The following is a 13,220-nucleotide window of genomic DNA, read 5'->3' on the forward strand; positions in this document are numbered from 1 at the left end:
GCATTGCCTCCTGTGGTCTGGGGTCAAATGAGTTTGAAAAATAATGCTTCTAAGCCAAACAAAATCTTCCATAACTGCTCTCAGCCCTACTCCATTCCGCTCCTTTCAAGTAGAGTGAGCAGAAGCTCAAGAGCTTTGGAAAGGAGCTGCACTGATGGATCATTGTGATAATGCATGAGCATGCCACAGTGATGTGAGAAGTCAGGATGCAACATATTAGAGAAATGGTTCATTCAAAACTGTCGTTGTGCTTCTTCTCAAGTACCTGGAGCAAGGGATAAGGGTTTGTTAGAACTAGCCAGGCCGAAGGACTCAGTTCTTGTCTTGCTTTGAAACTTTTCCTGTTAATTCAAGAACTGTGATGGGAGGCCTCGAACGTTCCTTTAATTCTTCAAACCTATCACTTGAAACTCCTATATTTAGTAGGTAACGTTTGAAAAGAAAATCTCATGAAGTTTAGTCTAAGTGAGCAAAGAAAGCGGAAGAGTTTTGAGTTTTCATTTTTCCAAAACATTACATAGTACTTTGATGCTTATGGCTTTTTAAATGTCCATTTCTGCTGTTTTTCTACAAATGTTCTTCACTGTATACAGGTTACAGCAGCTAAATACAATGCAAGTAAAGTATAACAATGATTAAAAACACAAGGGAGAAGTCTGCTCCGCTGAGGGATGTCGCTCCAGTGGCTAAGCGGGGGGTGCAACACTTGCTGGGACAGTGTGGTCTCAGGACCCTCGGGGTCACAGAAAGACCGGAGGTGCCTGAATGCGGCAGAGCTCCCAGGTATCGGAGCAGGGAAGCCAGCTGCAGAGACGGAGCGGAGACATGGGCTCTAGGCTCGGGGTTGCCATAAACTGAGATCCGCGGCACTGTCGGCCCACTGCTCCTCCAGCAGGGACCCAACAAGTGGCAGATCCGGGGAGACTCCCCTTCCTCCCCCGGGAGGAGCGGTGCGGGAGCACACCGCAGGGATCTGCTGGGTTTGGAGACTCCACATGGGGTTGGGTGCCAGAGACAGAAATGCTTGGTCACAGGCCAGGTGAGCACGGAGTGCAGCTGGAGACCGGGGAGACAGGAGTGACTGACTGCTTTTCTCTGGGGGTGCACTGAGAAGTGGGGCCCCGAGTTCTCGGCTCCTCTGGGGCGGAGATTGGGAGGCCGCCATTTTCACTCTTGTCCTCCAAAGCTGTACCGAAAGCTTGCAGGGAACAAAAGCTCCTGAGAGCAAACCCGAGCAGATTACTTAGCCCTGACCAGCAAGGGCGGGGCAATTCCACCTCTGGCAAAGACATTTGGGAACCACGGCAACAGGCCCCTCCCCCAGAAGATCAGCAAGAACAGCCAGCCAAGACCAAGTTTACCGATCTTTGAGAACAGCAGAACTCCAGCGCTAGGGGAACATTGCACATAGAATCCATGGCTTTTTTTCCCATGATTCTTTAGTCTTTCAAAGTTAATTTTTTTAATTTTCTTTTTCTTTTCTTTTTTTTTTTGAATTTTTCTTTTTCCCTTTTTCAACCAACATCTTATCAATCCCTTTTTAAAAAACCTTTTTTATTTTTCATTTTTTAGAGACATATTCTATCCCTTCATAGTAGTTAACCTTATTTTTGGTATATGAATAAGTTTTTCTCTCTTTAAAATTTTGGGATACAGTTTCTTCTAACAGACCAAAATATACCCTAAATCTGTAGTGTATGGCTTTATTCTAGTCTCCTGCCTGATCACATTGTCTCCCTTTTTTTTTCTCTTCTTTCTTTTTTCAACCAACTTATTTTATCAATTCATTTTATAAAATCTATTATAATTTTCATCTTTACAGTCATATTCCATCCCTTCATCCTATTTACCCTTATTTTTTTACATATACAAGCTTTTTGTTCTTTAAAATTTTGGGAGGCACTTTCTTCTAAGAGACCAAAATACACCCAAAATCTAGTGTGTGGCACTGATCTATTTGCCAGCCTGATCATATTTGATCATATTCTTTTTTTTTTTAATCGTTATCTTTTTCATTTTTTCTCTTTTTTCTTTCTTTCCCTTTCTTTTCCCCCAGTTTCAGGTCTCTTCTGATTTGTTTAGTGTATGTTTTTCTGGGGTCACTGTTACACTGTTAGCATTTTGTTCTCTCATTCATCTATTCTCCGCTGGACAAAATGACAAGATGGACAAAATCACCTCAACAAAAAGAACAAGAGGCAGTACCAACTTCCAGGGACCTAATCAATATGCACATTAGTAAGATGTTGGAACTAGAGTTCAGAATGACGATTATAAAGATACTAGCTGGGCTTGAAAAAAGCATGGAAGATATTAGAGAAACCCTCTCTGGAGAAATAAAAGAACTAAAATCTAACCAAGTCGATATCAAAAAGGCTATTAATGAGGTTCAATAAAAAATGGAGGCTCTAACTGCTAGGATAAATGAGGCAGAAGACAGAATCAGTGAGATAGAAGACCAAATGATGGAAAATAAAGAAGCTGAGAAAAAGAGAGAAAAACAACTACTGGATCACGAGGGCAGAATTTGAGAGATAAGTGATACCATAAGATGAAACAATATTAGAATAATTGAGATCCCAGAAGAAGAAGAAAGAGAGAGGGGGGCAGAAGGTATATTGGAGCAAATTATAGCAAAGAACTTCCCTAATTTGGGGAAGGAAACAGGCATCAAAATCCAGGAGACACAGAGAACCCCCTCAAAATCAATAAAAATAGGTCAACACCCCAACATCTAATAGTAACGCTTACGAGTCTCAGAGACAAAGAGAAAAAAAATCCTGAAAACAGCTTGGGAGCAGAGATCTATAACATACAATGGTAGAAACATTAGATTGGCAACAGACTTATCCACAGAGACCTGGCAGGCCAGAAAGGACTGGCATGATATATTCAGAACACTAAATGAGAAAAATATGCAGCCAAGAATACTATATCCAGCTAGGCTGTCATTGAAAATAGAAGGAGAAATAAAAAGTTTCCAGGACAAACAAAAACTAAAGGAATTTGCAAACAAGAAGCCAGCCCTACAAGAAATATTGAAAGGGGTCCTCTAAGCAAAGAGAGAGCCTAAAAGTATCATAGACCAGAAAGGAACACAGACAATATACAGTAACAGTCACCTTACAGGCAATACAATGGCACTAAATTCATATCTTTCAATAGTTACCCTGAATGTAAATAGGCTAAATGCCCCAATCAAAAGACACAGACTATCAGATTGGATAAAAAAACAAGACCCACTGATATGCTGTCTGCAAGAGACTCATTTTAGACCCCAAAACACCTCCAGATTGAAAGTGTGGGGGGGAACCATTTACCATGCTAATGGACAACAAAATAAAGCTGGGGTGGCAATCTTTATATCAGACAAATTAGATTTTAAACCAAAGACTATAATAAGAGATGAGGAAGGATACTATATCCCACTTAAAGGGTCTATCCAACAAGAAGATCTAACAATTGTAAATACCTATGCCCCTAACATGGGAGCAGCCAATTATATAAGCCAATTAATAACAAAAGCAAAGAAACACATCGACAAAAATACAATAATAGTGGGGGACTTTAACATCCCCCTCACTGAAATGGACAGATCATCTAAGCAAAAGATCAACAAGGAAATAAAGACTTTAAATGACACACTGGATCAAATGGACCTCACAGATATATTCAGAACATTCCATCCCAAAGCAACAGAATACACATTCTTCTCTAGTGCCCATGGAACATTCTCCAGAATAGATCACATCCTAGGTCACAAATCAGGTCTCAACCAGTACCAAAAGATTGGGACCATTCCCTGCATATTTTCAGACCACAATGCTTTGAAGCTAGAACTCAATCACAAGAAGAAAGTCGGAAAGAACTCAAATACATGGAGGCTAAAGAGCATCCTACTAAAGAATGAATGGGTCAACCAGGAAATTAAAAAAGAATTAAAAAAATTCATGGAAACAAACGAAAATGCAAACACAACTGTTCAAAATCTTTGGGATGCAGCAAAGGCAGTCCTAAGAGGAAAGTATATAGCAATACAAGCTTTTCTCAAGAAACAAGAAAGGTCTCAAATACACAACCTAACCCTACACCTAAAGGAGCTGGAGAAAGAACAGCAAATAAAACCTAAACCCAGCAGGAGAAGAGAAATAATAAAGATCAGAGCAGAAATCAATGAAATAGAATCCAAAAGAACAGTAGAACAGATCAACGAAACTAGGAGCTGGTTCTTTGAAAGAATTAACAAGATTGATAAACCCCTGGCCAGACTTATCAAAAAGAAAAGAGAAATGACCCAAATCAACAAAATCATGAACGAAAGAGGAGAGATCACAACCAACACCAAAGAAATACAAACAATTCTAAGAACATATTATGAGCAACTCTATGCCAGCAAATTAGATAATCTGGAAGAAATGGATGCATTCCTAGAGAAGTATAAACCACCAAAACTGAACCAGGAAGAAATAGAAAACCTGAACAGACCTATAACCACTAAGGAAATTGAAGCAGTCATCAAAAATCTCCCAAGAAACAAAAGCCCAGGGCCAGATGGCTTCCCAGGGGAATTCTACCAAACATTTCAAGAAGAATTAATACCTATTCTTCTGAAACTGTTGCAAAAATTAGAAATGGAGGGAAAACTTCCAAACTCGTTTTATGAGGCCACCATTACCTTGATCCCAAAACAGAAAAAGACCCCATCAAAAAGGAGAATTACAGACCAATATCCTTGATGAACATGGATGCAAAAATTCTCACCAAAATACTAGCCAATAGGATCCAACAGTACATTAAAAGGATTATTCACCACAACCAAGGGAGATTTATCCCTGGGCTGCAAGGTTGGTTCAACATCTGCAAATCAATCAATGTGATACAATACATTAATAAAAGAAAGATCAAGAACCATATGATCCTCTCAATAGATGCAAAAAAGCATTTGACAAAGTACAGTATCCTTTCTTGATCAAAACTCTTCAGAGTATAGGGATAGAGGCCACATACCTCAATATCATAAAAGCCATCTATGAAAAACCCACGGCGAATATCATTCTCAATGGGGAAAAACTGAGAGCTTTCCCTCTAAGGTCAGGAACACGGCAGGGATGTCCACTATCACCACTGCTATTCAACATAGTACTAGAAGTCCTAGCCACAGCAATCAGACAACAAAAAGAAATCAAAGGCATCCAAATCAGCAAAGAAGGAGTCAAACTCTCACTCTTTGCAGATTATATGATACTTTATGTGGAAAACCCAAAAGACTCCACCCCAAAACTGCTAGAACTCATACAAGAATTCAGTAAAGTGGCAGGATATAAAATCAACGCACAGAAATCAGTGGCATTCCTATACACCAACAACAAGACAGAAGAAAGAGAAATTAAGGAGTCGATCCCATTTACAATTGCACCCAAAACCATAAGATACCTAGGAATAAATCTAACCAAAGAGGCAAAGGATCTGTACTCAGAAAACTGTAAAATACTCATGAAAGAAATTGAGGAAGACACAAAGAAATGGAAAAACGTCCCATGCTTATGGATTGGAAGAACAAATATTGTGAAGATGTCAATGCTACCTAGAGCAATCTACACATTCAATGGAATCCCTATCAAAATACTATCAACTTTTTTCAAAGAAATGGAGCAAATAATCCTAAAATTTGTATGGAACCAGAAAAGACCCCGAATAGCCAGAGGAATGTTGAAAAAGAAAAGCAAAGCTGGTGGCATCACAATTCTGGACTTCAAGCTCTATTACAAAGCTGTCATCACCAAGACAGTATGGTACTGGCACAAAAACAGACACATAGATCAATGGAACAGACTAGAGAGCCCAGAAATGGACCCTCAACTCTATGGTCAACTCATCTTTGACAAAGCAGGAAAGAATGTCCAATGGAAAAAAGACAGTCTCTTCAACAAATGGTGTCGGGAAAATTGGACAGCCACATGCAGAAGAATGAAACTGGGCCATTTCCTTACACCACACACAAAAACAGACTCAAAATGGTTGAAAGACCTAAATGTGAGACAGGAGTCCTTCAAAATCCTAAAGGAGAACACAGGCAGCAACCTCTTCGACCTCAGCCACAGCAACTTCTTCCTAGAAGCGTCGCCAAAGGCAAGGGAAGCAAGGACAAAAATGAACTATTGGGACTTCATCAAGATAAAAACTTTTGCACAGCAAAAGGAACCGTCAACAAAACCAAAAGACAACCTACAGAATGGGAGAAGATATTTGCAAATGACATATCAGATAAAGGGCTAGTATCCAAAATCCATAAAGAATTTCTTAAACTCAACACCCAAAGAACAAATGATCCAATCAAGAAATGGGCAGAAGACATGAACAGACATTTTTCCAAAGAAGACATCCAAATGGCCAACAGACACATGAAAAAGTGCTCAACATCGCTCGGCATCAGGGAAATCCAAATCAAAGCCTCAATGAGATACCACCTCACACCAGTCAGAATGGCTAAAATTAACAAGTCAGGAAATGACAGATCTTGGTGGGGATGTGGAGAAAGGGGAACCCTCCTACACTGTTGGTGGGAATGCAAGCTGGTGCAACCACTCTGGAAAACAGTATGGAGCTTCCTCAAAAAGTTGAAAATAGAGCTACCCTACAACCTAGCAATTTGCACTACCAGGTACTTACCCCAAAGATACAAATGTAGGGATCCGAAGGGGTATGTGCACCCTGATGTTTATAGCAGTAATGTCCACAATAGCCAAACTATGGAAAGAGCCAAGCTGTCCATCGACAGATGAATGGATAAAGAAGATGTGGTGTATCTATATACAATGGAATATTATGCAGCCATCAAAAGGAATGTAATCTTGCCATTTGCAATGTCGTGGATACAACTGGAGGGTATTATGCTGAGTGAAATAAATCAGAGAAAGACATGTATCGTATGACCTCACTAGTATGAGGAATTCTTAATCTCAGGAAACAAACTGAGGGTTGCTGGAGTGGTGGGGGGTGGGAGGCAAGGGGTGGCTGGGTGATAGACATTGGGGAGGGTATGTTCTATGGTGAGCACTGTGAATTGTGTAAGACTGTTGAATCACAGACCTGTACCTCTGAGACAAATAATACATTTATGTTAAAAAAAAAAAAAAAGAAGATAGCAGGAAGGGAAAAATGAAGGGGGGGAAATCGGAGGGGGAGATGAACCATGAGAGACTATGGACTCTGAGAAACAAACTGAGGGTTCTGGAGGGGAGGGTGGTGGAGGGATGGGTTAGCCCGGTGATGGGTATTAAAGAGGGCACGTACTGCATGGAGCACTGGGCGTTATACGCAAACAATGAATCATGGAGCACTATCAAAAACTAATGATGTAATGTATGGTGATTAACAAAACATAATAATAATAAAAAAAAAAAAATATGGGAGAAAACCAGGCTTGGAACTAGAATTAGGTTGTTGGGAATGGCATTTTTAGGAACTGAGTTATTGCTGACTTGTAGGATTTTCATATTTTTTTTCCCGGATATCATTTAATATGGAGAAACCCACTTATAAATTACCATGGTAATGTAACTGTATGTATTTCTGCTGGTTTAAATTTTTTTATTTGGTATTTCCTTCTATAATGCTATGAGCCATTCAGTATAAGTACCTTTAGTTCTAACAGAATTAGCCACCTAATATTAATCAGAGAAGAAGATTATTACAGAATATGACTCAACACATGTAGAGTTACAATTTTCCAGTCTGTATCATGATTTCAATTGAATATGAAATTTGATTTCAAATAGTGCTAATTATAGAAATTGTAGAAATTCCATAGAGACCTCGTAAGAATTAAAACCATACACTCTGAGTTGTGTATCTATTACCTAATACACAACAAATCACAATTTTGATCACATTAGTTAATGTGTATCTCTTTAGTATCTAAGAAAAAAGAAAACATTTAAAATCTGTGTATCTATGTATGGTTAAATTGGTATGGTATAGACATATTCATATCTGTATCTGTCAAATTTATGGGTAAATATAAATATCTGGTTTGCAGTAAAACAGTAAACATCTATTATTTTCTCCTGGGAATGGTATTTGCAGGTTCCATGGTTACAATGAGGAGCCAACGGGCCTGGGGGTATTTTAAGACATGGATAGTTATAAGGACAAACCCTTGAAGATGGATGATAGAGAAGTCTGAATTAGTGTGTAATCACATCCTTAGATTTTTTTCTCTAAAACTCATACACATATCCCTGTCAACCATTTGCTCATTCTGAGGCTCTGGATACATTAGTTAAATTCCTAAATCTCAGTTTTTTTATTCTTAAAATTGGGTAAATAATAGCTTTAAAAAATGTGTTTCCATCCTCTCATTACGGGTAGATCAGCAGACATGGTAAGACCAAGAGTGGAAAAACTAAATCCAAAAGTCAATGTTTTACAGAGGTTGGGACAGCCGTATTAGATTATTAAATTAATGATCGCCCAAAGAATCCAACCTTAAAAATATACATCCTTGTATAGTTTCCTCTCACAGTGATTCTGGATTTGGCCATGGGACTTTCTCTGTCCAATGAGACATTAGCAAATGTGACAGAGGCAGACAATTGATAAGTACATGCAGATAGGGGCTTAGCTGCTAGGAATGCTGCTGTCACCTGTGTAAGAGTCCAGGGTCAACTGCTAAAGAGGACACATGGGGGAGAATCGTGCATCCCAACCAGTAGCGCTTGCTGGACACCATCTTGGACCACCTGGCCTCAGCTGAGTAGCTAACAGTAGCTACTCTGAGTGTCCCCCAAGCAAGACCATCAGAAAAACCACCCAACTAAGCTAAGCCCATTGTGCAAAATTATGAGCCAATAAATGGTTATTTTAAGCTACTACATTTTGGTGGTGTTATTCACGATAGATAACTGACATATTCGGTAATTTTGTAGGATAAACCTTGCATACTGTTGATATTTAAATCAGTAAATAATACCTAGGAGTGACCAATCATAGACATTAAAAAACATCTGCCACTCACATATAAATGAGTAAAAGAGCAAATACACAAAACATAATCAGAAGATATATTTTAAAATGGAATAGCAGGGGCACCTGGGCAGCTCAGTCAGCTGGGCATCTGCCTTTGGCTCAGGTCATGATCCCACGGTCCTAGGATCAAGCCCCACGTCAGGCTCCTTGCTCAGCAGGGAGTCTGCTTCTCCCTCTGCCTCCTCAACCTGTGCCCCACCTCCCTCTGCCTCCTCAACCTGCGCCCCTTGTGCTCTCTTTCTCATTCACTCACTCTCTCTCTCTCAAATAAATAAAATCTTTTAAAAAATAAAAAACATGGAATAGCAAACATAAGGTTGTCTTTGTTAAATTTTCTATGCTAGATTATCACTTTGTGCTGCATAGACAAAAAAAAAAAGTGTATAATTTACTACATATATATAACTTACCAAAACATGATCTTCTATGAAGCATATGTTGGAAAATCTTGCACAGAGACTCTTCACTTTGTGTAATGGTCCTACAGGTACACTGTACTTGAAGGACTGTCCCAAAGGTACCAATGTAAGCTGCTTTGCAGTCATCACTTCCCGAGCAAATGAGGTCCTGGGGGCTTAAGGTACTGATGCAGAGCTCATCTTCATGGCACTTTCTAGTCACATGCTGCCAGCATTTTGACTGAAATGTTCTATAGCGCCTCCTAGAAAGAATCAAGAAATGGGATTAGCCTGAATAATATTATCTTGCAATAGCATGTGGTGCTGCCTCACCTAATGAAAGACTGGCATCAAACAAAAGGCCTTCTAAATGCCAATACATAGCTGAAAACAAAGTTAGTACATACAAGCATCCCAATAGAGACTGTCCGAGTAGAGAAACATTGTGAATTATTTTCCTTTTGCAATGAAAGACAGAGGCTAAGTTTAGGATTCCCTGGTTGAATCATCCTTCACTACTAATTTTGTTTCAATGGGTGACGATTTGCAGTATGAACTACTTGGTGGAATTAGTAGCAGTATTTCTGAGGCAGAATGTGCTTTTATGGCTAGCCTTTGGCCACTATCTCACACCAAGTGATTTCATATAAGGCTCTTGATCTTTCCAGCCAGTTCTCCCACAGGATGGAAGGTACTGTACTCTTTTTCTCAATATTTCTGAGCAGACTAATTAGACTTTATAAAATACTTTGAGCTTCTCTGGCAGCAAGAGCTAATTTAACGTGAAAATTAGGAGTTTACTTAATGACTGAGATAATCCATTAGAATGACATCAATTCATAACTTTTCTGACTACGTATTTGATTCGTGCTATACTAGCTTTGAAAGAAAGTCTGGATAAAGTACAATAATTTCATTTTCAAAACTTTCACAGAAAGAAGATATCCTCAGTGGAACCAAGGATATTAATCTTCCTACTTAATATTTATCACCTAAAATTACTTCTTACCCTTTCTTGGATAGATCACCATCAAACAAGCATGAAAACCCTCTGAGTAAATAGACATTTATCATGAGCTTATTTGTCTACATGGTGCTGCTTAAATCCATAAATATTATTTTTAATAATTGCATATTTTAAGTAACCTTAAAGTAATCAGCTTTTTAATGTAATGGACAAAATAATTAGTATCTATTAAAATTTATATTTAAGAAAATCCTACAAAAGTTTTGAGCCAGAAGAACAAATATGTTCCTTTAATGCAATTAAAGGTTATATAGAAAATATCATGTAAATATAAGTATTGACAGTGTGGATTATCATTTATGAGTTGATAGAGAATAGATTTGTACCTCGGTGCCATTTATTCATTTTTAAATATGTATTTTGCTACAGTTAAGTTGTGTGAGTTATCTACTCATGGAAGTTATTTCATTCAGAAAATTAGTTGTGAAATTCTGCAAAATATGCTGAATTAAGGGATATTTTAAAATTAAAAAATCAGGGATGCCTGGGTGGCTCAATAAGTTAAGCATCTGCCTTTGGCTCAGGTCATGATCCCAGGGTCCTGGGATCCAGTCCTGCATTGGGATCCTTGCTCAGCGGGGAGCCTCCTTCTCCCTTTGCCTGCCAGTCCTCCTCCTTGTGCTCTCACTTTCTCTGACAAATAAATAAATAAAATTTTAAAAAATTAAATTAAATTAAAAAATCATAAAATTACTACACATTACCTACATGATTTGAAAAGGATTTAAATATGGCAAAAAATATTTTATATGATAGAAATTCTGTTTCAGGTTTAAATGTTTTGCTGTATAATGTTTCGTTATCCTTATTTTCTTAATATTCTGCTTTCTTGATATTCTATGTTGTATTTTGTTCAAACAATTATTTAAAGGTAATTTTTAAAATGGACTTATTTTGTTTTCATTTTTGCTATTGATTTCCAGTTACATTATGAAATGTAAAGAATGTGGTTGGTATAATTTCTGCACATGGATTTGTGACCTAATATGTCATCAGATTTTGTAAGTACTCCATGGCACTTAAAATAAGTGTGTACATTGCAGATTTTTATTTTTAAAAAGTAGAATATTTTTAAGCAAATATTGTTTCACTACTTTCTTGAGTTCATGAAAATATGAAAATTTTTCATATTTGAAAATATGAAATATATATATGAAATATATGAAAATATAATGTATTATATGAAAATATAATGTATTATAATTTTCTGTAAGCGCCTAAACATTTATAATTGGCAAAACAATCTCATTTCTCAGTATACATCTTTATGAGACAAAATTGATTGATAAAATGGTCTTTATACAGCCTTCTTTGGCCTTTTCAAATAAATAAAGGAGTTTCAAAACCTCTCCTGTTCTGGAGAATCTGGAACAGGGACAGAAGTTTTATTTTAAGACCAAATGCTCTCCTCTCTGCACATATAAGCTCTTTGGCAAAAAAGGTAGCAGATGAAAGACTTAACATCCTCACTGAAGAATTTGGATTTTTTTCCATCTGAATTACATTAACAATAAGTTAATATAAATCCTGGAAATCTCCCTAAGGCAAAATTTGCTTGAGAAAATGACAGGATTTGTCTTTTCATCTTGACTACTAATATTGCATAATATTTCCATTGCCTCTATAAAATATTCATTAAGGGATTATTTGCTCACAGTGAAAAGAAATCTAAAGTACACAGTTCTTATTTTTTGAATTAATCCATGAAAGACAGAAATTATACAAGAAGAGACATGTATATGTACATTAAAAATCATAAAAGTTAATTGCAAGCTATTCAAAGGTGGAGGGAAACAGGATGACATCTTTTAAGGGACTCTGATTTTGCAGACTGTGCACCAAGCATTTCAGAAAGGTGGTTAAACCCAGGCGTCCTGGTGGAGAAAAATTACCAGCTCTGTACCAATCAATCTGAGAAGGTGTTGACGCCAAGATGAGTTTTTTCAGGAGTGTGTGCTTCAGAATCCATCAGGGGGCTTCTCAAGGACTCTAAGAGCAGATCCCATCACTTGCCATTAAAATACCTAATTTGATAGGGAAGCTTAGATATATGACATTCTGAAAGAATGCAAATAACTTTAGGATAATGAGGTAGGATACCTACAGTCTTGGCACTGGGTACCAATTCATGGAGACATCTAGTATTTTTACAGGGATTGCTTTAAAAAAAGTTTTCCTGGCTCGCTAAAATATTACTAGTTTTCATTGTTAGTGTAGATAGATGATTGACAGATATAAATATTCTATTTGTGATGATAAAAATAGTGTAATCAAACATTTTCATCCTATTTCATTGACCATAGGAAATACCATTATCTTATTATAACTAAAATAACTTGTTGGAAATTAAATTATTGTTTTAATTTCATAAATATTTTCTTGTCATTGAGCTTAAGACTCATTCCAAAGCTGTTAGGGATATTAAAATGTGTAAGAAAAAATTGCATCTTAGAGTCAATGAAATACAGTATTTCACTAAATAAGAACTTTTTTCACTAAATAAGGATATCTAAATTGCCTTGTAAGACATATTTTTATCATTAATTTTATTATTCACTCAAGAGATATAATTAAAAAGCCTCAAACTAACTGATAAACTTTTATAAAATAGAATCTTCAATAAGACATTCTTAAGAACTTTGGCCATCTATGTGATAATTTGAAACAAAAAATACACCAATGTTCTAGCACTCTGCTTAGATCTCTACCCCTTATCTTACAGAATGTGTGTTGTAGGAAAGCAATTGTCTTTTTTGACGAATATTTAT

The 13,220-nt window shown here is 37.2% G+C and overlaps 1 protein-coding gene across 1 annotated transcript in view; it reads right to left on the reverse strand.

Annotated features, from left to right (window-relative positions):
- The window catches only part of GFRAL (GDNF family receptor alpha like), a 65,092-nt gene that overhangs the window by 29,944 nt on the left and 21,928 nt on the right, over positions 1-13,220 (reverse strand). Inside the window, exon 6 of the mRNA XM_032410094.1 lies at positions 9,438-9,688. Within this exon, the coding sequence (XP_032265985.1) occupies positions 9,438-9,688 (251 nt within the window). The remainder of the gene's footprint in view (positions 1-9,437; positions 9,689-13,220) is intronic.

The sequence above is a fragment of the Phoca vitulina genome, unplaced genomic scaffold (assembly GCF_004348235.1).
Source record: "Phoca vitulina isolate PV1807 unplaced genomic scaffold, GSC_HSeal_1.0 scaffold11, whole genome shotgun sequence".
Taxonomy (NCBI): domain Eukaryota; kingdom Metazoa; phylum Chordata; class Mammalia; order Carnivora; family Phocidae; genus Phoca; species Phoca vitulina.